Raw genomic sequence first — 27,179 nt, 5'->3', positions numbered from 1 at the left:
CTAAACCAGGCGTGGGCAAACTTTTTGACTCGAGGGCCACCATGGGTTCTTAAACTGGACCGGAGGGCCGGAACAAAAGCATGGATGGAGTGTTTGTGTGAACTAATATAAATTCAAAGTAAAGGAGCGGAGGGGAGAGCAAGAGAACCGGATAGAACAGCCGGATCCGGCCCGCGGGCCGTAGTTTGCCCAAGGCTGTACCCTTAGCACAAGACACCATCCATGGCAGTCTGAGGACCGAACAGGATAGATGGTACTAAACCCTTAGCACAAGACACCGCCGCAGAAACCGGTTTGGCTCAGTGGATAGAGCGTCGGCCTGCGGACTGAAGGGTCCCGGGTTCGATTCCGGTCAAGGGCATGTACCTTGGTTGCGGGCACATCCCCAGTGGGAGGTGTGCAGGAGGCAGCTGATCGATGTTTCTCTCTCATCGATGTTTCTAGCTCTCTATCCCTCTCCCTTCCTCTCTGTAAAATATCAATAACATATATTTAAAAAAAAAAAAGACACCGTCCATGGCGATGCAGTTTGAGGACCGAACAGGATAGATGGTATTAAACCCTTAGCACAAGACATCGTCCATGGCGATGCAGTCTGAGGACCGAACAGGATAGATGGTACTAAACCCTTAGCACAAGACATCGTCCATGGCGATGCAGTTTGAGGACTGGCACACAGATGAGCTGCCAAGCCCCCCGCCCCCCAGGCTGCCTTGCCCCAGTCAGCCTCACTGGGCACTCGGGTGCCAGCCTGTGCCACCACGAAACCCAGCGTACCTATCTATCGGTACGTGTTCTGTCTGTCCAGCCTCCAACTCCGCCTCTCCAGCTCCCTCTGGACCCAGAAGAGGGGAACCTGGACAGGAGAGGTAAGATGCTGCCACAAAAAATGAAAACCAACCATGTTTCTATCCTTCCTACAAGAGCCGGGAGAGGGTGAAGCTGACTGACAGCCAGCAGCAGGGCACCGATCTCCCCTCTCTTCTTCTCTCACTGCCCCAAAACAAGCCACTCTGCCCAGCCAGCGTGGCTCAGTGGCTGAGCACCGACCTATGAACCAGGAGGTCACGGTTCGATTCCCGGTCAGGGCACATGCCCGGGTTGTGGGGTGTGCAGGAGGCAGCTGAGCAACGATTCTCTCTCATCATTGGTGTTTCTATCTCCCCCTCCTTCTCCCTTCCTCTCTGAAATCGATAAAAATATTAAAACTCACACACACACACACACACACACACACACACACACACACTCACACGCAGCTCTGCTTAGCTAGTGGGGGAAGCACAGCAGAGAGCTGACTCTGAATCCTCTCTGCCGGGGACTGGCCGGTACAAACCTGTCCACCTCGCTCCATCTCCCTTCATCTCCATTTGAAACCCCTTCTAGCTACGGAGGGAAGAAGGGAGTTAGCTAGGAACCTCCAAAGTTTCTCATAACTTGCTTATTAGTCTATTACTAACAGCTATTATCCAGCATTTTCCTTAATCTCATTTCTTACGTTAGATTGTGGGGGACAGAATATCCCCATTTTTACAGGGAGTTTGGGACTCCCCTCTTAAGAAGAAGGAAACAAAATAATGGTGTAGGGCTTCTCTCTAGGACAGCTGAGAGACCCTTTGCGGGGACAGAGGGATCTGGTGGCCTCTGAGTTTGGGACACTTTGGGCATTTCAGTTTGGGGTGTTTTTCTGTGTTTTTGCTTTGAGTTTTTCTTTTCCATTCTGAGGGGCTTGTGGGACCAAGCCAGGCCAGTGTGGAGCCAAGAATGGGGGCACCTAGCTACTTAGACTTGATTCTAAGAAAGAGAAGCAACATGGACATAGCAATGTCGTTTCTTAGAAGCCTGGCTCAGTTCTTGAAATAGGAAGAGAGACAGGTTTACGCAGATGCTTTAACCAAGGAAAAAAGTGTGCATGCGGGTGGCGAGTCCCTCGTGCTGCATCCCTTTGGCTAAACTGAGCCCAACAGGCAGCCCGCGTGGACAGAGCGGCGGTGCGGAGAGTGTTGTCTTTGGACCCTTGGGGGTGGGCCCCAGGACCTTTCCAGGGGGTCAGCGAAGTTAAAATTCTTTTCATAATAATGCTGTTGTGCCTTTTCACTCTGTTGATGTCATACAGATGGTGCCAAAGCAATGGCGGGTGATGATGGTGCCATGCCATGAACCAGGGGGCCGATGCCAACGTGGCCTCGTAGTCATTGCAAGCTTCACCACCACAAACTCAAAACATTTCAATGCCAGTTTGACTTAAGAATGTATTCAATGGCCCGGCCGGTGTGGTTCAATGGTTGAGTGTCAACCTATGAACCAGGAGGTCATGGTTCAATTCCTGGTCAGGGCACATGCCCGGGTTTCAGGCTCGATCCCCAGTGTAGGGCATGCAGGAGGCAGCCGATCCATGATTCTCTCTCATCATGGATGCTTCTCTCTCTCTCTCCCTCTCCCATCCTCTCTGAAATCAATAATATATAGAGAGAGAATGTAATCAATGGGGCAGGAAAATTAATTGTATGACATCTCAGACCTGACTGCATCTCTCTTAACATTCTGTGCGAGGAAATGGAAGTACACTTACTAAGGCCTGGGGCGGGGGCGGGGGTGGGGGCGGGGGCGGGGTGCGGGGGGGGGGGGCGGGGGAGCACTCATGCGATTGCGTTGCCTGCCATGCTGGCCACTCTTCCTCACAGAACACCATTTTGACGCGGAAGGACAATGACAGACTGTGGTGTCCAGACTCGGGTATCTGGAAAACATTTTCCTAAAAATGAACAAAATGAGCCTGTCACGTCAGGAAAACCACTGGCAGTATCTGTTTCCAATGCCAAAAGTAGACGTTGTGTAAATGTGTATATTCCCTATGAGCATACAGCTCCCCAAAGCTTAAATACTTTCCTAAGGAGATCGCTGGGGGGACTCACCACTGTGACCTGCTGACAGTGTGTGATAGGGTGCCGGCTTCTGGAGATCTGCATCATTCGGTGAGCCAGGGTTTTCCAAATGACCGATGTGTGATAGCGTGTGTGGGCGGAAGTTCCATTCGAAACACAAGACACAGTGGATTGGGGGGCAGTGCTGTGCATACAGAGTTCACTGATGTGGTCACATGCCACAATGCAAATAGGCCTTAAGGAACCACTGCTTGTTGGAATTCGGGGTGGCGTCTAAGAAGGCTGCCCACAGCTCTGAAAAGACTGGTAAGCTCTCTCCTTTTCCAGTGACATACCTGTGTGAGTCCAGATGTTCTTCAAACACTTCCACCAAGACCATGGTTTGGAACAGACCGAAGGCAGAAGCAGATGGAAGAATCCAGATGTCTGCTCTCAAGCCAGACACTGAGGAGATTTTCAAGTTGTGAATCCCTAATTTTCTGTGTGATGGGAAATGTACTTGTTTTTCATAACGTTTGTTTTAACACATAATGGGTTTAGAATGGTCATTTTTAATGAATACACATTTTGATTTTTTTTCTAAGAATCCACTTTTAATGGATACACCAAATAGCCATTAAAAGAATAGCAACAGCAAAAATCTTGGGGTTGTCAACAGTTTTTAAGAGGATGGAGGTGTCGTGAGATGAAACGGTTCGAGAATTGTTGGGGAGCCCCAGGAAGAGGTTCTTTAAAGGAAGAAGGGAGCGAAGCCTCTGTTCGCACAGCAGACACTCAGCGGTGGAATGGAGACACACAACGTTGATGGCAAAGACACGCAAAGCCAGTCTGACTGTCGCTCGGGCAGGAAGTGGAAATGTGAGGAGAGTGGCCTGGGCCTGGGCCGTCCTGTAGGGCAGCCACCGGCCACGTGTGGCCACGGTCCAACCGACTTGTCCTGAAAGGGCAAATCGGCACCAGACTGCCGAGATTGAGGATGAAATCAGGAGTGAAAGCATCTCAATAATTTTTATGTGGATTATAGACTGACAGGTCAATATTCTGTGTGAATTGGGTTATCTACAGCACAACAGTTGATTTCAAGACGAGTGGATTAAAAACTGTGGTACATTTACACAATGGAATACTACCCAGCTATAAAAAAAAAAAGAACTCTTACATTGGCAACAGCAGGAAGGGACCTGGAGAGCATCGTGCTGAGCGAAAGAAGCCAGTCAGAGAAAGACAAGTATCACATGACCTCACTCACATGTGGAATCTACTGAGCAGCATAAACTGATGAACAAAAACACATCCAGAGACCTAGAAGCATTGAACCTCAGAGGGACGTCGGGGAAGGGTGAGTGGGAAGGCGTCAGCCAATGACCTTGTATGCATATATGCATAACCCAAGGACACAGACAATGGGGTGGTGAGGGCCTGGGGCGGGGAAGGGAGCAGCTGGGAGAGGTGAATGGGGGAGGAAAGGGGACACATGTCACACTTTCAACAGTAAAGGTTTTCAAAGATTAATTTCCCCTTTTCCTTGTTCCACGTGGGAACTAGAAAGCTTCACTGCATGTGGCGCGTGTTTCATCTCTCTGAACAGCGCTGGTTTGGACGGCAGTGTGCTGAGAACCCAGAGCGGGGGGCTCTCCCCCAAGAAGAACACGGTTTCGACAGGAGCCCAGTTAGGGAGGAAACGGCAGAGGAAGGGAACGCCGTCCTGACCGTGAGAGGCGAGTCTGGAGCAGAGGAGGCTGGGGCCTGGGCTCCTGCAGGGCAGAGGTTCCTGGTAGCTCGGGACCACGCTGTACAGACATTTGAGTGCCAAGAACTGGGTCTTTTTACCATACACAGTGGCTGCTTCCCCAGAAGAACGCAGGACTTCCCGGAAGGCATGGGAGGCTGAATCAGGCCCTCTCTCCGGGCGGGGACACAGCAGCCGGGGCGCCCGGGAAGCGCCGGGTGGGCGAGCGGCCAGGCCAGGCCCACCTGCCCGGTGACCTGAGACTGCTGTCCAGCGGAGACTTCGGGGCCGGGGACTCCCTTTTCCCAGGGAGGGGGAGAGGTGGAGGTGAAGGCCGTGATAACACGTCGTGGGGAGAGGAGAATCCGGGCTGCTGGTGTGTGCGGGCAGGTCTGCTTCCTACCTGGGCGCACAGCACTGCTCTGGCGTGGCATCCGCAGGTGCAGCCCTCTGTCTACCTCTCCGGGGGTCCTTATTTTCGCCTTTATTTCCGAGAGCATTCATGGACTCCTGCCGTGCGTCAGGGGTTAACAGTCTAGCTCCCAGGAGGGGAACCGACAGGCCCCTGCGGAGGGAGGAAGCACCTGCATTCTTACCGGCTCAGCAGGGACTCAGCAGCAGCTCGGGCACCTGTGGGCCGCGGGCCTTCAGCTCTGCACGGAGAACCAGCTGAGCCCGGCTCTCTCCAGCTCCTGGTCCCGAGCAGGTGCAATCGGAGGGGAAGGGCTCGCCAAGCCCCCAGCTGCAGGGCTGGGGAGGGCAGGGCGGGCCTGCGGGGAAGGGCAGGCACGGGGCAGGCTGCAGGCTGCTGCCCTCTCTCCGGGGGAGCAGACCCACTGAATCCCAGCACAGTGGGGTCTGAGTTTGGTGGGTTTTGTGGTTGTTGTTGAATATATTTTTATCGATTTCGGAGAGGAAGGGAGAGGGAGAGAAACATCAATGATGAGGGAGAATCACTGATGGGCTGCCTCCTGCACGCCCCCCACTGGGGGTGGAGCCCTTAACGCCGGCCTGGGCCCCGACCAGGAATGGAACGGTGACCTCCTGGCTCTACCCACTGAGCCACACCGGCGGGGCTGCTTGTGGTGTTTTGCTCCTGCCTCCCCACCCTCCACCCGGCTGGCTGCCCTGGGGGAGCCGATCTGAAGGAAGAAAGCAGGAAGCCAGGAATTGGGCTCCAGGCGAGTAAGCTGCAGGGGGTCCGGCTGCCTGGGGAGACCTCTGAGGACAAGGAGAAGCTCCCCCTCACCCCACCCCTCCTCCCACCTCCCCCCCTCCTCCCCACCGTGGGCTCCTGCGGCCACAGGTGACGATGGCAATGCGAGGAGGGGGTGCCCGCCTGAGGCTCAGCCCCCTGCGGGCTCCGGCGTTTCTGGGAGAGAGTGGGTGGGAGGACCCAGTAAAGTCCCGGGCTGGAGGCTGGCGCTGACGCACAGGAAAGCCTCAGGGGGAGGAGAGATGCAAATGCCCCGGGGCGGTGTTGGCCTGCGTCCCGGCGGGGAGCGGGAGCCTGGCCTTGGCCCTTGGCCGTGAGCAACGCCGGACGGACGGGCGAGGGAGCCAGGTAAGTGGGCAGGTGCCCTCTCTCCCTCCTGCGGGCCGGGGTGCGCACGTGGGGCCCCGAGGCCGGTGCCCTGGGCGCCGGGACAGCCCCGCATTTTAACTGTCTGCGGGCGGGCGGGCCGGGGCTGCACACAGAAGCCAGGCTCCGGGTCAGAGATGCGCTGGGCGCGCCGCCAGGTGGGATGCCGGTGGGGAAGGGGACCCGTCCCGCTTCCCTTTCTTACCAGCTCCCGTGGGTTGCGAAGTCTGGCCTTAGATTGCGTCCTGGGTCTCAGGGAGAAGCCCGCAGCGAGGGGAGCCGGTGATGCTGGCCGTGGTGACCCAGGGGTAATGCTGGCCGTGGTGACCCAGGGGTGATGCTGGCCGTGGTGAGCCAGGCACATGTCGGGGCAGATCATCTGCTTGGCGAGCTCTGGGTCACCAGCCAACCAGGCACCGTCCGCTCCCCTGCCCCTCGTGGAGCCAAATGCCCCTTTCCACAGGTGCCCGGGGCCAGGGTTCAGAGAGCACAAAGGAAACGTTGCTCAGTTGTCTGGGGACGGGGAGTGAGCCCTAGAGAGGGAAAGCCAGGAGGGGGACCAGGGGCCTGGAGGCGCTGGTGGAGGCTGCGGGGGAGAAGCATGACCGAGGGGTGTCTGCCTGGTCCTCCCCTCTCTCAGCCGCGTGCCCAGCTCTCTGGAAGGGGGGTGAGGCGCCTAAGAGGGCGCTAACCTCCCGTGAAGTCTTGGTTAGCAAACAGATGTGCACCCATCACAGCAGACCCCACAGTGGGAGCGATTGCCGTTGTCATGCTGCTCTCGGCTCAGGTCTCTCTTGTCACTGACTGAAGTGATGGGAGCCAGCAGGGCGCCGTCCCCAGCAGCAGGGGAGCAAGGTGTCAGGTTCCCGTGGGCCACGCATGCACCCAGCATCTGCAAAGAGAGGCGGGTCTGGGGCCCCGGAGACTTCTGTCCATCCGTGATGCTGTGCCCTGGGGCAGGACTCATTTCCGACCCTGCCGTTGTTTTCATTTTTAAAGTTGAGGTTAACACCTGCCCTCCCCACAGCAGTTTCCGAGGGCCACTCCTTCATGTGACCGCAGGTCCCGAGCACCTGCACTACGCCTGGAATTGTCCTGCGTAAGAGTCTTCATACACATAACGGGATGTGCAAGTGAAACATCGTTTTCCCCGGTTGCTTTCTTTCAGCAAAACATGGCCATCATTTCCCCCTGGACCCCCTCCTAGACGTCAGGAAAACGGTGGCCCCAAAGGGGGTCATCAGAAACCTGAAAAATGTGCCTATGAAATTTATTATCACTAATGTTCTGTAGGCACAGCTAAACTCTCACCCACCTACAAGATAGATGGAAATACTGTGGTTATTAATTACATGAAACTTTTCCCCCTTGGTCTGGAATTGCTGATGAAACAGTGAAAATGTGACTTTTGAGACAGTAAAGTGTGGTCACTTCAAGGAGGCATCGAGGACGTGTGGCTACAGCGCCCGGTGGCCAGAGCGGGGTTCAGCGGGGGAAACACACCACTTTTGTTTTATGACAGGTTGCCCATGATGTACCAAATGTGGTTTCGTCCTCAAGTAACTTGAGGGTGTAACCACCTCTACATGCACGTCAGAGACTAATGAAAAGTAGACTTTTAAAGCTCGGCCCAGCCTATCCTCACAGCCATAGAGAGAAATAGCGCTGTGCGTGGGCTCAGAGATATTTTGACCTGAAAGAATCAGAAGCCACGAACATGCAAGCATCAGCTCTTCATAAAGCTAAGATGCAGACATAAGGCTGATGCTAGAAGCCAGGCAAATCTGAAACGAAGACAAAGGGATTGGGCATTTCATCGTAAATAAACTTGGCCCTGACCGGTGTGGCTCAGTGGATAGAGCGTCGGCCTGTGGACTGAAGGGTCCCAGGTTCGATTCCGGTCAAGGGCACATATGTACCTTGGTTGCGGGCACATCCCCAGTAGGAGGTGTGCAGGAGGCAGCTGATGGATGTTTCTCTCTCATCAATGTTTCTAACTCTCTATCCTTCTCCCTTCCTCTCTGTAAAAAATCAATAACATATATTTTTTTAAAAAAAGAAACTAAACTTTTCCTGGGTATTCCTCGCCTCTAGAGCCTTAGGGGGGTCTCAGGAGGTGTAGCTGCGTATGCTGTTTGCCTTGCAGTTGCTCAAAGTCTAGTAGGGCAGGGGGAGCAAGGGATGGGGAGGGAGCTTGTTGAGAATACAAATTGGTGTAGAGAGGGGGGCGGGTGGGGAGAGGGGTGCTGAGGGGGAGTTCAACTCCCGGAGGAGGCTGGATAGGAGTTCGTGGAGGGCAAGAAGGAGGTGGTCTGGGGCCAGCGGGAGAGTCCTTTGTCCTTCATGAGGAATGACTGGCTTACACACAAGTTTACATTGGCCTTATTCTTTGAATTGAAAGCATTTTCTCTTTTCATTGAGCGACTGTTTTTAAAAAGTCACTTTTCTTCAGTGACTTACCCAATGGACAAGAGTGTCTTTGTTTGAAATCTCAGGAAGGAGTAAGACGTGCCACAGTTAGTACTTTCAAACCCTACTTTCACCCTTGTTTTGCAGCATGTCTCAGTGGAATCAAGTCCAGCAGTTAGAAATCAAGTTTTTGGAACAAGTGGATCAGTTCTATGACGACAACTTTCCGATGGAAATCCGGCACCTGCTGGCGCAGTGGATTGAAAACCAGGACTGGTAGGGGCAGGCGTTGCTGTGTTTCTACTCCAGGTCACGCACACGTGCTTCACGCTCTCTCCAGACGGGACTATTCTGTGGCTCACTTTTCGATCCACAGGTGCATTCTTTTCAGACAAAAGAGTTTTGCCAGGTTTTGGAAAACCTTTTCAGAGAAGAATACTAGTTCTTTCTGGTTTTCCAGTGCTTTGTTTTTCTGTAAGCCAAACACGCAACAGCTTTCTAAACGTTCAAAAGCCATGAAGTAAATCAACGGTTAATATCAATTCTCTATCACAGACTCAATGGAAATAAATATTTTTTCTTAGGATATTTTACAAACATTCTTTAAAACTCTGTTCACGTTGCGCAACTTAAAACTTTTTTTTTTTTGGCTTTCAACAGTTGTCTCATTTTTTTTATTGTGGTAAAATGTATGGAACACAACATTTACCACTTGTACCACTTCTAGGCGTGCAGTTCAGTGGCATTGAGTATATCCACATGGTCGTGCAGCCACCACCACCGTCCATCTGCAGAACCTTCTCATCTGCACAGACTGGGGCTTTCTCCCCTTTAAACACGAACTCCTCATTCTCTCCATCCAGCCCCCCGCCACCACACCATCCCTCTTTCTGTCTCTGAACTTGACTGCTCCAGGTGCCTCATGGAAGTATCAGCACACAACATTGGTCCTTTTGTGACTGACTGATTTCCCTTAGCATGATTCATTCATGTAGCATGTACCAAAATGTTCCTCCTTTCTAAGGCTGAATAATATTAATAATATGTGTGTGTGTGTGTGTGTGTGTGTGTGTGTATACATATTATAAAAGCTGAACGACTGGAACGACTGGTCACTATGACAGGCACTGTGCTCAGCCAACTGGCCTGATTGGGGGCCGAGCTGGCTGGCCGGCCAACCTCCCGTGGCCCCTCCCAATCGGGCCTGGCCGGGCGGAGTCCCCACTCGTGCACAAATTCGTGCACCGGGCCTCTAGTGTATATATAAAATCTATCAGTGCAGACATTTGCATTGTCTCCGCCTTGGGGCCCTTGTGACTAAAGCTGCTCTGAGCATTGGTGTACACATACCTATTCATAGCTTGCAATTCCCCTGGGTGTCTTCCCAGAGAGGAATTGCTGTAGGTGACTCTGTTTCTATCTGAGGCCTCTCCCGCCCTGTTTTTTTCTGGCAGCGGCACTATTTTATATCCCGCCCCCCCGCACCCCCCAGCAACGCACCAGGGACCAGTTCCTCCCCAGCTAATGCTTTTTTGTGATTTGCATAACTGCATTCCAATCTCTGTGCAGCGGTATCTCCCGGTGTTTTGATTTGCATTTCCCTACTGATGAGTGATGTTGAGTAACTTTCCATGTGTACAATTTAATATTCAAAAATCTCTAAGTGCTTATCACTGTGGAATAGGTTTATCCATTTAAAATTGTGTGATAGGAAGGTAGACATCTTACTTAGTTGTTTCCTGCTGTGTAATAACACTTTTTTTTTTTTTTAGGGAGGCAGCTTCTAACAACGAAAGTATGGCAACCATTCTCCTTCAAAACTTGTTAATACAACTGGATGACCAGTTAGGTCGCGTTTCCAAAGAGAAAAACCTGCTCTTGATTCACAATCTGAAAAGAATTCGGAAAGTCCTGCAGGTGAGAATGCATTCTACTTTTTCCAAATGCTCCGCTTTTTAAGTCTTAGATTCAGTTTACAGAAATCAAATATGTACCCATCTGTTATTCTGAAACCATATTTAAAGAGATAAATTCCTGAATTCTCTTGCCATTTTGAATTCCGTGCTCAATTGTTGGTTTGTTTTCCATGAGACTTTGAACCCGAGATGCACTATCCGTGGGGAGGGCGTGTGTGATGTACATGGGACTGTTTGGAGGTTGTGATCGATCCTGACAATGCTGGAGCAGGGGTGGGAAAGTGTGGCTCCCCCCCGCCCGCCCCCGTCCTCCCTGGCCTTTGTCTCCTACGTAATTTCGCGTTAGTGTTGTTCCCATTCATAGACGCAGGCCTCGTGTTGTGTGTTTGCCAGGTTTGGTTAGATCTCACCTCCTTCACAAACATTCTTTGCTGCACTCCAGCCCCTATCCCACAGGGCCACAGGCAAAGCACACGCTGCTCCTGAGGCACCTCGTGTGTGTGTGTGTGTGTGTGTGTGTGTGTGTGTGTGTGTGTGTGTGGCTGTGATTGATTGTGACTGTGTGTGTGTGTGTGATTGTGATCGATTGTGACTGTGTATGGTTGTGATTGATTGTGATTGTGATTGTGTGTGTGTGTGTGGCTGTGATTGATTGTGACTGTGTGTGTGTGATTGTGTGTGTGTGATTGTGTGTGTGTGATTGTGATTGTGACTGTGTGTGTGATTGTGTGTGTGTGTATGGCTGTGATTGATTGTGACTGTGTGTGTGTGTGTGGTTGTGATTGATTGTGACTGTGTGTGTGTGTGTGGCTGTGATTGATTGTGACTGTGTGTGTGTGTGTGGCTGTAATTGATTGTGACTGTGTGTGTGTGTGTGTGGCTGTGATTGATTGTGACTGTGTGTGTGTGTGTGTGTGATTGTGACTGATTGTGATTGTGTATGTGTGTGTGATTGTGATTGATTGTGATTGTGTGTGTGTGTGTGTGTGTGTGTGTGTGTGGAACTGACCTTGCCCTTCACGGGAAAGTTTGCTGACTTCTGGCCTAGAAGTGAAGACCCTACACTTTGCTGAGGGGCAAAGATGGGTGAAATGGCGGTGCGCGGCCTTTGAGGATTCTGGCTCTCAAAATACGACCTTGGACAAGTCACGTAATCTTTCTGAATTCTCATGTCTATCATATAAATGAAATTAATTGTTACTTACTTTTGAAATTGAAAGGAAGACTGGAGCTTTGATTCTGGAAAAATAATGGCTCCCAATAAATGTTTCTTGCTGATAGGGGCCTTATTAGCATATCAGGGGGAAGTGTATAGCCCATCTTTTTTTCTGGGTGGGTCTCAGATTACCAGGAAGTTCCAGAACCTGCAGTAACTCCCAGTCCCATCCCAGCTCCTCCCAGTCCCATCCCAGCTCCTCCCACTCCCATCCCAGCTCTTCCCACTCCCATCCCAGCTCCTCCCAGTCACATCCCAGCTCCTCCCACTCCCATCCCAGCTCCTCCCACTCCCATCCCAGTTCCTCCCAGTCCCATCCCAGCTCCTCCCACTCCCATCCCAGCTCCTCCCACTCCCATCCCAGCTCCTCCCACTCCTATCCCAGCTCCTCCCACTCCCATCCCAGCTCCTCCCAGTCCCATCCCAGCTCCTCCCACTCCCATCCCAGCTCCTCCACTCCCATCCCAGCTCCTCCCAGTCCCATCCCAGCTCCTCCCACTCCCATCCCAGCTCCTCCCAGTCCCATCCCAGCTCCTCTCACTCCCATCCCAGCTCCTCCCACTCCCATCCCAGCTCCTCCCACTCCCATCCCAGCTCCTCCCAGTCCCATCCCAGCTCCTCCAGTCCCATCCCAGCTCCTCCCACTCCCATCCCAGCTCCTCCCACTCCCATCCCAGCTCCTCCCAGTCACATTTCATCTCTTCCCAGTCCCATCCCAGCTCCTCCCACTCCCATCCCAGCTCCTCCCACTCCCATCCCAGCTCCTCCCAGTCCCATCCCAGCTTCTCCCAGTCCCATCCCAGCTCCTCCCACTCCCATCCCAGCTCCTCCCACTCCCATCCCAGCTCCTCCCAGTCACATTTCATCTCTTCCCAGTCCCATCCCAGCTCCTCCCACTCCCATCCCAGCTCCTCCCAGTCACATTTCATCTCTTCCCAGTCCCATCCCAGCTCCTCCCAGTCCCATCCCAGCTCCTCCCACTCCCATCCCAGCTCCTCCCACTCCCATCCCAGCTCCTCCCAGTCCCATCCCAGCTCCTCCCACTCCCATCCCAGCTCCTCCCAGTCCCTTCCCAGCTCCTCCCACTCCCATCCCAGCTCCTCCCAGTCCCATCCCAGCTCCTCCAGTCCCATCCCAGCTCCTCCCACTCCCATCCCAGCTCCTCCCAGTCCCATCCCAATTCCTCCCACTCCCATCCCAGCTCCTCCCACTCCCATCCCAGTTCCTCCCACTCCCATCCCAGCTCCTCCCACTCCCATCCCAGCTCCTCCCACTCCCATCCCAGCTCCTCCCAGTCCCATCCCAGCTTCTCCCAGTCCCATCCCAGCTCCTCCCACTCCCATCCCAGCTCCTCCCACTCCCATCCCAGCTCCTCCCAGTCCCATCCCAGCTCCTCCCACTCCCATCGCAGCTCCTCCCACTCCCATCCCAGCTCCTCCCACTCCCATCCCAGCTCCTCCCAGTCCCATCCCAGCTTCTCCCAGTCCCATCCCAGCTCCTCCCACTCCCATCCCAGCTCCTCCCACTCCCATCCCAGCTCCTCCCACTCCCATCCCAGCTCCTCCCACTCCCATCCCAGCTCCTCCCACTCCCATCCCAGCTTCTCCCAGTCCCATCCCAGCTCCTCCCACTCCCATCCCAGCTCCTCCCACTCCCATCCCAGCTCCTCCCAGTCCCATCCCAGCTCCTCCCACTCCCATCCCAGCTCCTCCCACTCCCATCCCAGCTCCTCCCAGTCCCATCCCAGCTCCTCCAGTCCCATCCCAGCTCCTCCCACTCACATCCCAGCTTCTCCCAGTCCCATCCCAGCTCCTCCCACTCCCATCCCAGCTCCTCCCACTCCCATCCCAGCTCCTCCCAGTCACATTTCATCTCTTCCCAGTCCCATCCCAGCTCCTCCCACTCCCATCCCAGCTCCTCCCACTCCCATCCCAGCTCCTCCCAGTCCCATCCCAGCTTCTCCCAGTCCCATCCCAGCTCCTCCCACTCCCATCCCAGCTCCTCCCACTACCATCCCAGCTCCTCCCAGTCACATTTCATCTCTTCCCAGTCCCATCCCAGCTCCTCCCACTCCCATCCCAGCTCCTCCCAGTCACATTTCATCTCTTCCCAGTCCCATCCCAGCTCCTCCCAGTCCCATCCCAGCTCCTCCCACTCCCATCCCAGCTCCTCCCACTCCCATCCCAGCTCCTCCCAGTCCCATCCCAGCTCCTCCCACTCCCATCCCAGCTCCTCCCACTCCCATCCCAGCTCCTCCCAGTCACATTTCATCTCTTCCCAGTCCCATCCCAGCTCCTCCCACTCCCATCCCAGCTCCTCCCACTCCCATCCCAGCTCCTCCCACTCCCATCCCAGCTCCTCCCAGTCCCATCCCAGCTTCTCCCAGTCCCATCCCAGCTCCTCCCACTCCCATCCCAGCTCCTCCCACTCCCATCCCAGCTCCTCCCAGTCACATTTCATCTCTTCCCAGTCCCATCCCAGCTCCTCCCACTCCCATCCCAGCTCCTCCCAGTCACATTTCATCTCTTCCCAGTCCCATCCCAGCTCCTCCCAGTCCCATCCCAGCTCCTCCCACTCCCATCCCAGCTCCTCCCACTCCCATCCCAGCTCCTCCCAGTCCCATCCCAGCTCCTCCCACTCCCATCCCAGCTCCTCCCAGTCCCATCCCAGCTCCTCCCACTCCCATCCCAGCTCCTCCCAGTCCCATCCCAGCTCCTCCAGTCCCATCCCAGCTCCTCCCACTCCCATCCCAGCTCCTCCCAGTCCCATCCCAATTCCTCCCACTCCCATCCCAGCTCCTCCCACTCCCATCCCAGTTCCTCCCACTCCCATCCCAGCTCCTCCCACTCCCATCCCAGCTCCTCCCAGTCCCATCCCAGCTCCTCCAGTCCCATCCCAGCTCCTCCCACTCCCATCCCAGCTCCTCTCACTCCCATCCCAGCTCCTCCCACTCCCATCCCAGCTCCTCCCAGTCCCATCCCAGCTCCTCCCACTCCCATCCCAGCTCCTCCCACTCCCATCCCAGCTCCTCCCAGTCCCATCCCAGCTCCTCCCACTCCCATCCCAGCTCCTCCCACTCCCATCCCAGTTCCTCCCAGTCCCATCCCAGCTCCTCCCACTCCCATCCCAGCTCCTCCCACTCCTATCCCAGCTCCTCCCACTCCTATCTCAGCTCCTCCCACTCCCATCCCAGCTCCTCCCACTCCCATCCCAGCTCCTCCCACTCCCATCCCAAATCCTCCCACTCCCATCCCAGCTCCTCCCAGTCCCATCCCAGCTTCTCCCAGTCCCATCCCAGCTCCTCCCACTCCCATCCCAGCTCCTCCCACTCCCATCCCAGCTCCTCCCAGTCACATTTCATCTCTTCCCAGTCCCATCCCAGCTCCTCCCACTCCCATCCCAGCTCCTCCCAGTCACATTTCATCTCTTCCCAGTCCCATCCCAGCTCCTCCCACTCCCATCCCAGCTCCTCCCACTCCCATCCCAGCTCCTCCCACTCCCATCCCAGCTCCTCCCAGTCCCATCCCAGCTCCTCCCACTCCCATCCCAGCTCCTCCCAGTCCCATCCCAGCTCCTCCCACTCCCATCCCAGCTCCTCCCAGTCCCATCCCAGCTCCTCCAGTCCCATCCCAGCTCCTCCCACTCCCATCCCAGCTCCTCCCAGTCCCATCCCAATTCCTCCCACTCCCATCCCAGCTCCTCCCACTCCCATCCTAGTTCCTCCCACTCCCATCCCAGCTCCTCCCACTCCCATCCCAGCTCCTCCCAGTCCCATCCCAGCTCCTCCAGTCCCATCCCAGCTCCTCCCACTCCCATTCCAGCTCCTCTCACTCCCATCCCAGCTCCTCCCACTCCCATCCCAGCTCCTCCCAGTCCCATCCCAGCTCCTCCCACTCCCATCCCAGCTCCTCCCACTCCCATCCCAGCTCCTCCCAGTCCCATCCCAGCTCCTCCCACTCCCATCCCAGCTCCTCCCACTCCCATCCCAGCTCCTCCCAGTCCCATCCCAGCTTCTCCCAGTCCCATCCCAGCTCCTCCCACTCCCATCCCAGCTCCTCCCACTCCCATCCCAGCTCCTCCCAGTCCCATCCCAGCTTCTCCCAGTCCCATCCCAGCTCCTCCCACTCCCATCCCAGCTCCTCCCACTCCCATCCCAGCTCCTCCCATTCCCATTCCAGCTCCTCCCAGTCACATCCCAGCTCCTCCCAGTCCCATCCCAGCTCCTCCCACTCCCATCCCAGCTCCTCCCAGTCCCATCCCAGTTCCTCCCACTCCCATCCCAGCTCCTCCCAGTCACATTTCATCTCTTCCCAGTCCCATCCCAGCTCCTCCCACTCCCATCCCAGCTCCTCCCACTCCCATCCCAGCTCCTCCCAGTCCCATCCCAGCTTCTCCCAGTCCCATCCCAGCTCCTCCCACTCCCATCCCAGCTCCTCCCACTCCCATCCCAGCTCCTCCCAGTCCCATCCCAGCTTCTCCCAGTCCCATCCCAGCTCCTCCCACTCCCATCCCAGCTCCTCCCAGTCCCATCCCAGCTTCTCCCAGTCCCATCCCAGCTCCTCCCACTCCCATCCCAGCTCCTCCCACTCCCATCCCAGCTCCTCCCATTCCCATTCCAGCTCCTCCCAGTCACATCCCAGCTCCTCCCAGTCCCATCCCAGCTCCTCCCCAGTCCCATCCCAGCTCCTCCCAGTCCCATTCCAGCTCAAGCACAAATTCTTCTGCCAATGTCACTGGTCCGTTTGCATTTTGCCTCTGTAGACCTTTCCCAACATCCCCGCCCGGAGAACTGATCTACTCCTTGTTCCCAAACACCCCACGCTCACTCTTGAATGACGATGACCTTTTGTTCATGATGGGCCCACGGCCAGGGGTGCTCTGCGATCCCTTCTCGCTGCCCCTCCAGTTCCCATCCACCCCTAGAGGAGCCGTGGAGGTCCGGAGCAGCAGGAAGCCACCACCTGCAGGGCAGCCCTATTCTCAGCCTCCGTGGGCCGGGCTGCGAGGTACCCAGCATCTCCTCTGGGCTGGACGTGTCTAAGCAGGTCACCAGCCCTTTGAGGGTAAGGGCCTGGCCTCCTTCTGTGACTCTCCTCCTCTCGGACCCACTGTGGTTCTGCTACAACCTGGGAGCCCGAAAAGTCGTTTGGTTCGTGAAGAGCTTTTGAATTGACAGAAACACTTGCTGTTTCTTTCTGGTGCTTCCGCCTATTTCGTTTTTAGAAGCTCTCGTTCCTGGGCATTTATATGAATCCAGAACACGGAGGAAATAGTAGTAAAGAACGTCGTCAACTAGGTCTTCCACCTAAACACGCCCGCACTTTGCGCTTCTTTTCAATATGGCACATTCCCAGGGGGTCTGTTTGTTCTTTTGTTCTGGTTTTGGAGAAGTCAAGTCTTTTGGATGAAACACAGTACACCCCAAAAGGAGAAAGAAAAACATATCAAAAGGTCATTGCCACTGTGCTTATCTGCTCTAAGCCTTGCCATCCTCTGGGATTTTAAATACAATCTATTTTAACTGTTAGAGCAAAAAAAGAGCGAACAGTATGGTACCAGGAGAACTAAGCAGGTATAAGGTAGATTTATTTTCATTTTTTATAGGAACTGAAGTCGCCAATTTCAATATTTAAGTTTACTATTTGATATCACGCCTACTTCCTACAAGATTTTAGAATGGCTTCTTATAAAAGACAAATTAAACCAAACCACTGACCCAAGAGTCAAGGCCAGCCCTGAGATGGGAAGCGGGGAGTGCTGATGTCCCGCTGGCTCAGCCCCTTCAAGGGGAGGCCGCCTCAGGTCAAGGTCAGGAGCAAGGACTTCCTGTTGAATCCTGGCTCTGTGACTTCCTCTCTGTGTGTCCCAGGGCAAGACATTTGCCCTCTCTGGCCTGAAGCATGTGGTAAGGGCTGTGTGAGGATTTGCTCAAAACAAATACCTGCCCCAGTTGTTTCAAGAGTGCTTTGTCCTGTTCTTGGACCTTAAACACACACACACACACACACACACACACACACACACACACAGTAGACTTCATTTTTTAGAGCAGTCTTAGTTTTATAGAAAAACTGAGCAGAAAGCTCTGTGCTCCCACTCCATCCCCCGTCCTCAGTTCCGCGGCTCTCGTGTCTGTCGTGTTGTACTGGTGTGCTGCGTGTTACAGCTATGAACCTACTGTGGTACATTACAGGATGCCCAGTTTCACTGCCTGGTTTCAGTTACCTGCAGCCAACCGAAAAGATTACACAGAAATTTCCAGAAATAATTCCCAAGTTTTCCATGGCCCACCTGCCATTCCCAGGGTGAAACCTCACAGTCCTACTCCACCTGCCGCAGATGTAAGCCCTCCCTTGGCCCAGCGTCTCCATGCTGCGTGCTGCCCGCCCCGTGCATTCGTCTCTTCAACCCGGCTCGGGTATCAGACCCGGTTCTGCTGTCGGGGGGTTGCCGTGCTGGGTCCTGGTAGACGTGGTTTACTTGGCCTTGGCCCACGCCCAGGAGCAGGGATGATGGCAACTTGCACATGCCGAAGAGAAGCCATCAAGTGCTTCCTGTGCGTGAGCGTGAGTCCAGCCATCGTTGCGCTGTGTGGACGAGAGCGCCTTCGCGGAACTTTTATCACAGTATGTTGTTATCATGGTTCTATTTTCTTAGCGGTTATGCTGTGCATCTCTTACTGTGCCTAACGTGTACATTAAACTTTATCCTAGGGATGGATGTAAAGAAAAAAACATAGTACAAACGTGGCCGGTGTGCTATGGTTTGACTTAGGGTTTTTTTGACTTAGGATATGCATTGAGTAGACATTGTACTTCAAAGTTTGAACTTTGATCTTTTCCTGGGCAAGCGAGATGCACTACAATCCTCTCTGTGATGCTGGGCCTGAGCCACAGCTCCCAGGCAGCCACGCGATCGGGGACAACCACCGGTAGTCTACCGTGTACTCATCGTGTTAGATGGTGTTGCCCAACCGTAGGCCAGTGTCAGGGTTCTGAGCACGTTTAAGGTAGGCGAGACCAGCCGTGGGCAAACTATGGCCCGCGGGCCGGATCCGGCCCGTTCGGCTGTTCTATCCGGCCCGCGGAGCCGAAAGAGCGGAGGGTTCTCTTGCTCTCCCCTCCACTCCTTTACTTTGAATTTATATTAGTTCACACAAACACTCCATCCATGCTTTTGTTCCGGCCCTCCGGTCCAGTTTAAGAACCCATTGTGGCCCTCGAGTCAAAAAGTTTGCCCACCCCTGGGCTAGACGAAGTTCTGATTTTCAGGAGGTTGGGTGTATTAAAGGCATTAGGATTTACGATATTTCCCATCTTATATCATATGCTTATATACTTGCCTGTCTCCTTCGCAAGACTGTGGCCTCCTGGGGCACATTCATCTCTGCATCTCCAGCATATATGAGGGGCTCAGTGTCTTGTTTCATAAATGAAGAGTTGAGCTGACATTGAAGGGTGAGGGAGAGGGAAACATCTGGGAATCAAACCATGACCTCCTGGTTCATAGGTCGACGCTCAACCACTGAGCCACGTGGGCTGGGCTATTCCAATACATCTTTAGAAGCACAATGAAATTTAAAACCTTTGTCATTAGTAAGTGCTATAGTCATCACTCTTAACTTCTATAATTGGCATCTCACACCATTCGTTCTCACTCCTCCGTTCTCATCTACCAACGAGAAGTCAAAGGGCAAAGGAGGGCCCCCCAGGATGTCCCATCCTTTGGTTTTTAAAACCACAACGGAACCACCTCAATCTGTTTCCTGTTATTCAACATCTCCAGGGAAGGGCATTGCATGAGCAGACTCCGTGGTCCTTCCAGAGTCTTAGTGACATGGCCACCAGGCGATGCCTTCTTTTGTCACTCTGCTGTCACTTAAACCCATCTTCTCCTTGTTCACTTCTCAGTGAACCGAGAACTTACCAGTGAATGGAAGACCATCTGGTTCTTACTTTGGAAACATGGTTCTCCATGCATCACAAGACAGAAACTGGATGTGTGGGACTATGAATCTCCCATGTCTACAACTCTTTTTAGCTCATAGTGATTAGCAAGGCTACTCCCCAACCCTGCTAATCAATGAAACATGTCCTTGTTGGTAAACTGTTCTATCGAAGGCCCTTTAATACGCAGGGGAACCACTTCTGTTTCAGGTTTTCTCTCAGCGGCCAACGTTCAGTAGTTATTAAGCCTCAAACCACACAAATCGAGAGCCATGTAGGTGGTTTATCTCTGAGTCCTGTAGGTTATATCTTTTTGCTAATTAGCTTAATATCATACCTACTGATTTTAAAAGAACTTTCTTGTAACAAAAGTGATGCATATCCAATAAGAAAGTTTAGGGAACATAGATAAGTAAAATGGAAAAAAAATAATCTGTAATTCCATCTTTAACCAATGACCACTGTTAACATAATAGTATACTTTCTACTAATATTTCTACTAATAAATATTTTTAATTTATTTTAAGAATTGTTATTGTCTTATAACTTTCTTTCTATTCACTTAAATAATATTCACTTAAATAATCAACCAATCATGGAATGGTATTCTATGAGATTAAATATTATCTTTTTAGCAATTCACCCATTAATTGGACATTTATAGCTTTTTTCAACTTTTCACCAATATAAACAAGTGAAGGAAACATAGTGATTTTTAAAACTTTACTCATATTTATGATTATTCTGTTAGGACAATGGGTCTTCATGCATCAAAATATCTTGCAAAGTTGTTGTTTTTAATATAAATATGCACTGTGACATGAGTGTGAACTGATCTATTAATGAGGATCATGCTAGTTACTGTATTAACTAAACTATTAGACAATAGACTTCCATGTACCATGCACATAACAGTGTAACACTGGGTATTCTGTAGGTCAGGTGACTTCCCTTTTCATTCCTTTTTTTAAAAAATATATATTTTTATTGATTTCAGAGAGGAAAGGAGAGGGAGAGAGAGATGGAAACATCAATGATGAGAGAGAATTATTGATCAGCTGCCTCCTGCCCACCCCGCACTGGGGATTGAGCCCACAACCCGAGTATGTGCCTTGACCAGGAATCAAACCTTGACCTCCTGGTTCATAGGTTGATGCTCAGCCGACCAGGGCCCTTTTTATTCTGACTCAGGCATCCGAGTTCCTTCCATAATGTGGCTGGGCTTTTCCAAAGGGGGCTGGATGTCTTTGGAGAGAGAGAGGGGAGAGAGAAAGAGAAAGAGCATGAAGTCATGGCCACATCTGCGATTCCTTGGCCTAGACACAGCACACACTACCTGCATCCAGGAACTGGTTACATGCCTCCCGCACCATGCACGGAACACTGGGAAGTGTGATCTCTACATGGGTTGCCACTTCCACTTCCCAGGACATCCTGTGAGGAGGAGTTTTGGAAGGCAATTAGGTATGTCTGCCCCATTTGGTAAAACCGTTTTGGAGAGCAGTTTGTCAATGTCAAAGTTTAATGTGACTCAGCAATCCCATATCTGAACATTTAGCCTACAGAAATTCTCATGCAAGTAAGAGAGGGTATCTACACAAGCATACTTATTGTTTTTGTCCATCTTTACATGTCTACATGGTTACATAAATGGGATTATTTTCTTGCATGCTATACAACTATGAAAATATTAGGTCTGAATATCTGGAGGTGAAAGAATGACTATAATGTACGTTAGTGAATGAAAAGCACACAAAACAACGTGTCCAGTGTGATTACCCACAGGGGTGAGGAGACAAATGCTGCTCTCACCAATTTTTAACTTTTCCATGACTTGGAATTTTAAAAAGTAAGCCCAAATTACATGAGAATTTTCACAACGCAGATTCCCAGACCTCACCCCAAATCTACAGAACCAGACTTTCCATAGAGGGGGGCCCAGATATCTGTAGCTCATAAAAGCTTCCCAAACGATTCTGGCAAGTTGGCAGCGTTGAGCCCACATTCCTGAAAGTGTCGTTGCTCCGTCAAAGGGCATGGGAACGATGAAGGCTTTGATAAGAGGGCCAGATGGTCCTTTCGTAATGCGCCCACCAGCAGCGCGCACAAGCTCCTCCCATCATCACCCCGAGCGGTGCGCAGTGTTTCCGTCTCTGCCAGTTTGAGAAATGGAAAATGGTGTGTCTGACTGATGTGGACAGAAGTGCTAGTCAGTTGCATTTGGTTCTCTCTAGAGAACGTTCTGTCGCATTTGTCTTCCTCTTGAATGGTGTAGGTAGATTCCTTCTCCCAAGTTAACGTTTCATGATAGAAATCACTTGGGGAACTTGTTGAAAATGGAGACTTCTGGTCCCCTGCTTCCCGTGTTGATGCAATAGGTCGAGGATGAGGTTGGGAATGTGAATCGGCGGAGTCAGATTCGGAGTTTGTCAGGAAGAGATGTGTCCCAGGGGGAGGCATCAGGAGAGAAAGAAGTGACGGTGAACTTGGGACCTGCGTGTTCTGCGTCTCTAGGACAGACCTTTGCTCATGACGTGCCATGCCCTCTGCCCAGGGCACAGTTCCCCTGTCCTCCCATCATCCAGCCAGCGCCAGCCACGTCCTCTCTCCGAGTCATGAAAATCCACATCGAATTCTCCCTCCTCCTCCCTCGCCCACTGGGCGACCACACAACTCATCCTGACACTCCATCACACACTGTAATTACTCCAGAAAGATGGGATCGAGCCACAGTAACGAAGATGTCGTCCCGGGAAGACTGTCGAAGTACCATCTCAGGACGAGGAGAAATGCCCAGCATCACGGAGAAAGTAATCCTGCAATAAACTCCCTCTGTGGGGACAGTACATCGGAGGCAATGGCAACACGACTGAAGGCGACATTTGGAGTCCGACAGCCTTAAAGAATTAGAAACGCGCGCTTCTGTCAAAACAAACGGGCACTTTTTCTCTTCCAAACGGACTGTGGCCTGAGCAACCTGCTGGTGTCTGATCAGACGGACGTGGGAGAGAGTGCCCCTCAGCCAGTGCTCTCCGCATCGTCTGCTCATTGGAACCAGCAGAGACGTGTTTAAAGAGCAAACGCGCCCAGCCCCACCCTCCTTCTGCTGAAATTGGGATTTTTTTTCCAGCCCCTCGGGCGATTAGCACGTGTAGCCAAGATTAAGACCCATGATGCGACCAAAGTAATGCAAAAAAAAATCATGTGTAGATCTCACGTCTATATTTCGTCATTCTTTGCCATTTTAAGGGGAGGGGATCATTTGAGTTGCTTTTCTAGTAGAAGTGATGGGTTCCCAAAGATTCATATACTTTCTCCCTCCACTCCCTTGTCCTTTGTGAGAATCTGTCCAAGTAAATTGACTTTCATTCATCCAACAAGTATGGATTGACGAGGCTCTCTGCCAGGAGTACTGCTGACACAGGGGTAATGCCTCATGACGCGTGTAATTCCAAGTGCGTGGAAATTAACGCAGGTGATCGCACTGGCGCCGAGTCTGCGAGCGGCTTCCGGGGTGTCCTGCTGGGACCAGGCGCATTAACTATCGCGGGCCGTTCCCACAATGTGCCACCTTGCCTAAGTTAAATGCAGTGCGCTTAGAAAGCCTCTTCTGATTCCATGAGGCTGGTCCTCCCAGTGTGTTCTAAATCTGCACTTACTTTATTACAAGATACCTTTCTAGGCCACTCATGGGTACATCTTTCTCACCTGAAACGACATTTCTCAACTTCCATTTGGCTACTTCTCATTATGACTAGGCGGATTCTTCTTTATCGAAACTGTAGGTTGCAAAGTGATTGTACAGCAACAAGACCAACTGGCGAGGCCTCGGTCCAGGCTGGAATCGCAGTGGGTGGTCTGATCCCGCAGAGAAGGTGGTCCCAGACCACAGGCCTGCAAACGCTGCTTCATCGAACCGTTTCCCCCGTGTCAGCACCAGGGGACGAAGGCCTGTGTGGTCGTCGCTTCTCTTTAGAAACGGAAACAATGGGAAGGCGTCATCAAGATGTCCACGGTGGCCCCGGCCCGTTTGGGTCTTTGGTCAGAGCCTTGGCCTGAGGACCGAAGGGTCATGGGTTTGAGTCCCGGTCAAGGACATGTGCCTCAGGTGCAAGCTTGATCCCTGGCTCCGGTCGGGTGAGAACTGGAGGCAACCAATCGATGTCTCTCTCACATGGATGTTTCTCACATGGATGTTTCTCTCTCTCTCTCCCTTCCTCTTGTGCCAGCCACGGCCCTTCCCAAAGTCCTCCGCATTATCTCTGAGCAGAGTATAGATCCCAAGGAAATGCCGTTTTTCTGACAATCCAACGGTTCAAAGTTTTTTCCGTGACCATGAGATGTATTTCAAATTTTCCATTTCTACTTGATAAAAGGAACGCACTTCCATGCCTGTTGTAGACAATAAATCTAAATACAGAGAGGGTGCTAACACACTTACCCTTTTAAGTACACAAACGAACGTGTATCAGGGCATCCGTTCTGCGAACAAAACATAACAAACGCGTTGATGACAACAGAGAGCAAAGGCACATGACGTGGTGCCAGGGGGGTGGGGACAGACCTTCCCATGGGCCCAGCCGACACCAGGCGGCTGCTGAACTGACTGGGACGCAGAGCTGCATCCTCCTGGTCCTCAGTCTGCTGTCTCCGCACCCCAGAGGCCGCCCTTCCTCCTGGGAGCCCCCGGGGGCACCGATGGCACCTACAATATTTTGGGAGGAGAGCCCAGGGCTTCGATCGCAAACGCACGTGATGCCACAGGTGATCAGATATGTCCGCACTGGCACTGACTTCCTAATTCTACTAAGTGCTCAGCTGCAGGGGATGGAAAACATGAATTACGCCACCGAGAGCTGTGACTTCCTGTTAAGCTTTCTGGAGGAGGTGAGAATGCAGCCGTCAGAGGGCAACTGTTCAGAAAAGCTGCTTTCTTTACGTGCTGCTGCTGCTTTCGCTCTCCTGGCGACTCTACAGAGGGGACTGCATGCAGGTTGATTACATGACATGTGTAAGCATCTTAGGAAAAGAACGCTTTAGATAGGGAAGAGACCTTAGACAGCCTATATAATAAAACCCTAATATGCAAAGCAACCGAACGGCGGAACGACCGGTTGCTATGACGTGCACTGACCACCAGGGGGCAGACGCTCAATGCAGGAGCTGCCCCCTGGTGGCCAGTGTGCTCCCACAGGGGGAGCACTGCTCAGCCAGAAGCCGGGCTCACAGCTGGTGAGCGCAGCGGCGGTGGTGGGAGTCTTTCCCGCCTCCGCAGCAACGCTGAGGACTCTTTGGGGGATGTCCAACGGCCAGCTATCTCCCCAGGGGTCCTGGACTGCGAGAGGGCGCAGGCCAGGCTGAGGGACCTCACCCCCTAGTGCACTAATGTGGTGCCCCAGGCCTCTAGTAATAAATATGTACACAGAAATAACTGGCAAAAAAAAAAAAAAAAAAAACCTCAAGGGAAAGGAACATTCTCTTGACATATGGTCTCATTACCGTGACTTTGATAAACCTTCAAGCTCTACATTTTCTTACGTTTTATGTCTTGTTCAGCTTTAAAACTATATATCAGTACCTTCGTATTAAATACAACAATGCTTAAGACTTGAGGTTTTCATTCTTTTCATTGGTAATTCATTCCTTATCTTTATTGCAATTCAGTTGGATAAACTAAGTCTTAAAAAGCCACCAAAGTTGTAGAACGATTATAGCCCAGACTGACTTATAACAGCAGCTTCCTGTAGCTGACACCTTTCTCAGACCACAGCTTTCTTGAGAAACTGTGTGTTTTAAACATGTGATCTGATCGGCTAGAAACTCCAGGGGAACCTCCTGCTTGTGGTAGTTTTGAGAAGAAGGGAGAGGCATGTCAAAAATAACATGCCTGAGCACATTTTCTCCACACGCATCACTTTCTCTATTATGAAAACGCGTGCGTTCTCCGGCCTTCTCCGCGGATCTTTGGAGAACACGCCCTCTGTGAGAAAGTTACTTTAAAATAGAAATCCCCACAGGTTTTCATCAGCCCAGTTTCCGCACTTAGTTTTCCTCTCTGCTGTCACCCTGGTCCTTTTGTTAAAACTCTCACTTGAATCACCTTCTGCATTTCATCTTTACCCGGTCATTCCTCTCCCGAGTGACAGCAGAAGGCAGACAGTGGCGCTGGTGCCCTCCTACATTTCCTGGCTTCCTGGAGTTTTGTGCCCCACGTCAGCCTTCCTCACGTCGGGCCACCTTGTGGGAGTCTCTGAGCATTAGTTACACCCACTACTTTTTCATTATGTCCAATTCAGCACCTTCCCTGCTCTTCACTGAATGCCTTTGAGTAGGAGATTTTCTCCCAGGTCTGCAGCCCTGCTCCCTGGCCCTGCCCTAGCGCGCGAGGGCAGAGGAACACCACCGCCAGCGGTACTAAGAAAGAAGGTCAGATTCAAGGAAGGAGAGATGGAGGAGGGGTGCTTGTTGGTGTGGTTTTCTCGGCACCCAGATCGGTGCCTGGTAATAACCGTTGTTCAGTTCACATGTGTGGGATGAGTGAACCAGGAACGCGTGAATGAGTGGAGTTGGTGACGTCCGCCGGCCCCGGCAGGGTCTTCACCAGCGGGGCTGGGGCAGGAGTCACAGGTGCCGCAGCCATGTGTGCCAAGGCACAGAGCGGGAAAGCGATGGGGGAGCCCCGGGAGCCTGCCAGGGCTTTGCGGGCACCTTGGTGCACACACATGAGCCATGGGAAGATGGGCCAGGGCAGCGGGAGCTCCGGAAGGCCCTTCATGGAGGGAGCGTGTGAACTGGCCGTGGGGGCGGGCCGGAGAGTTCTCTTCCATGTGCTCGGCCCCCTGAGGATTAGAAATGGTGTTTAATCCGAGTCACAGGAGGGCATGAACTAGTTTCGAGAAAGGTCCTTGGCTTCTCCTCCTGTGGTTTGTCTTGAAGCTGGAGTGTTCCTTCCAGCTCTACCACTAACTAGCTGGCCGGCCTCCCCCCCTCACCAGCCGGCCTCCCCCTCCCTCACCAGCCGGCCTCCCCCCCCCCTCACCAGCTGGCCTCCCCCTCCCTCACCAGCTGGCCTCCCCCTTCCTCACCAGCCGGCCCCCCTCCCTCACCAGCCGGCCTCCCCCTCCCTCACCAGCCGGCCTCCCCCTTCCTCACTAGCTGGCCTCCCCCTTCCTCACCAGCCGGCCCCCCTCCCTCACCAGCCGGCCTCCCCTCCTTCACCAACTGACCTCCCCTTCCTCACTAGCTGGCCTCCCCCTCCCTCACTAGCTGACCTTCCCCGCCCTCACTAGCTGACCTCCCCCTTCCTCACTAGCTGGTCTCCCCCTCCCTCACTAGCTGGCCTCCCCCTCCCTCACTAGCTGACCTTCCCCTCCCTCACTAGCTGACCTCCCCCTTCCTCACTAGCTGGTCTCCCCCTCCCTCACTAGCTGGCCTCCCCCTCCCTCACTAGCTGACCTTCCCCGCCCTCACTAGCTGGCCTCCCCCTCCCTCACTAG

General features: G+C 53.0%; 1 protein-coding gene across 1 annotated transcript in view; it reads left to right on the top strand.

Moving 5' to 3' along the window:
* The first annotated feature begins 6,065 nt into the window (after nucleotides 1-6,065).
* STAT4 (signal transducer and activator of transcription 4) overlaps nucleotides 6,066-27,179 on the top strand; it is an 86,332-nt gene continuing 65,218 nt past the window's right edge. The window contains exons 1-3 of the mRNA XM_080668229.1: nucleotides 6,066-6,178; nucleotides 8,753-8,881; nucleotides 10,378-10,522. Coding sequence (XP_080524355.1) covers nucleotides 8,754-8,881; nucleotides 10,378-10,522 — 273 coding nt within the window. The 5' untranslated portion in view covers nucleotides 6,066-6,178; nucleotide 8,753. The remainder of the gene's footprint in view (nucleotides 6,179-8,752; nucleotides 8,882-10,377; nucleotides 10,523-27,179) is intronic.

The sequence above is a fragment of the Plecotus auritus genome, assembly GCF_963455305.1.
Source record: "Plecotus auritus genome assembly, chromosome: 5".
Lineage (NCBI taxonomy): Eukaryota > Metazoa > Chordata > Mammalia > Chiroptera > Vespertilionidae > Plecotus > Plecotus auritus.
This window is presented reverse-complemented; position numbering and strand designations above follow the sequence as displayed.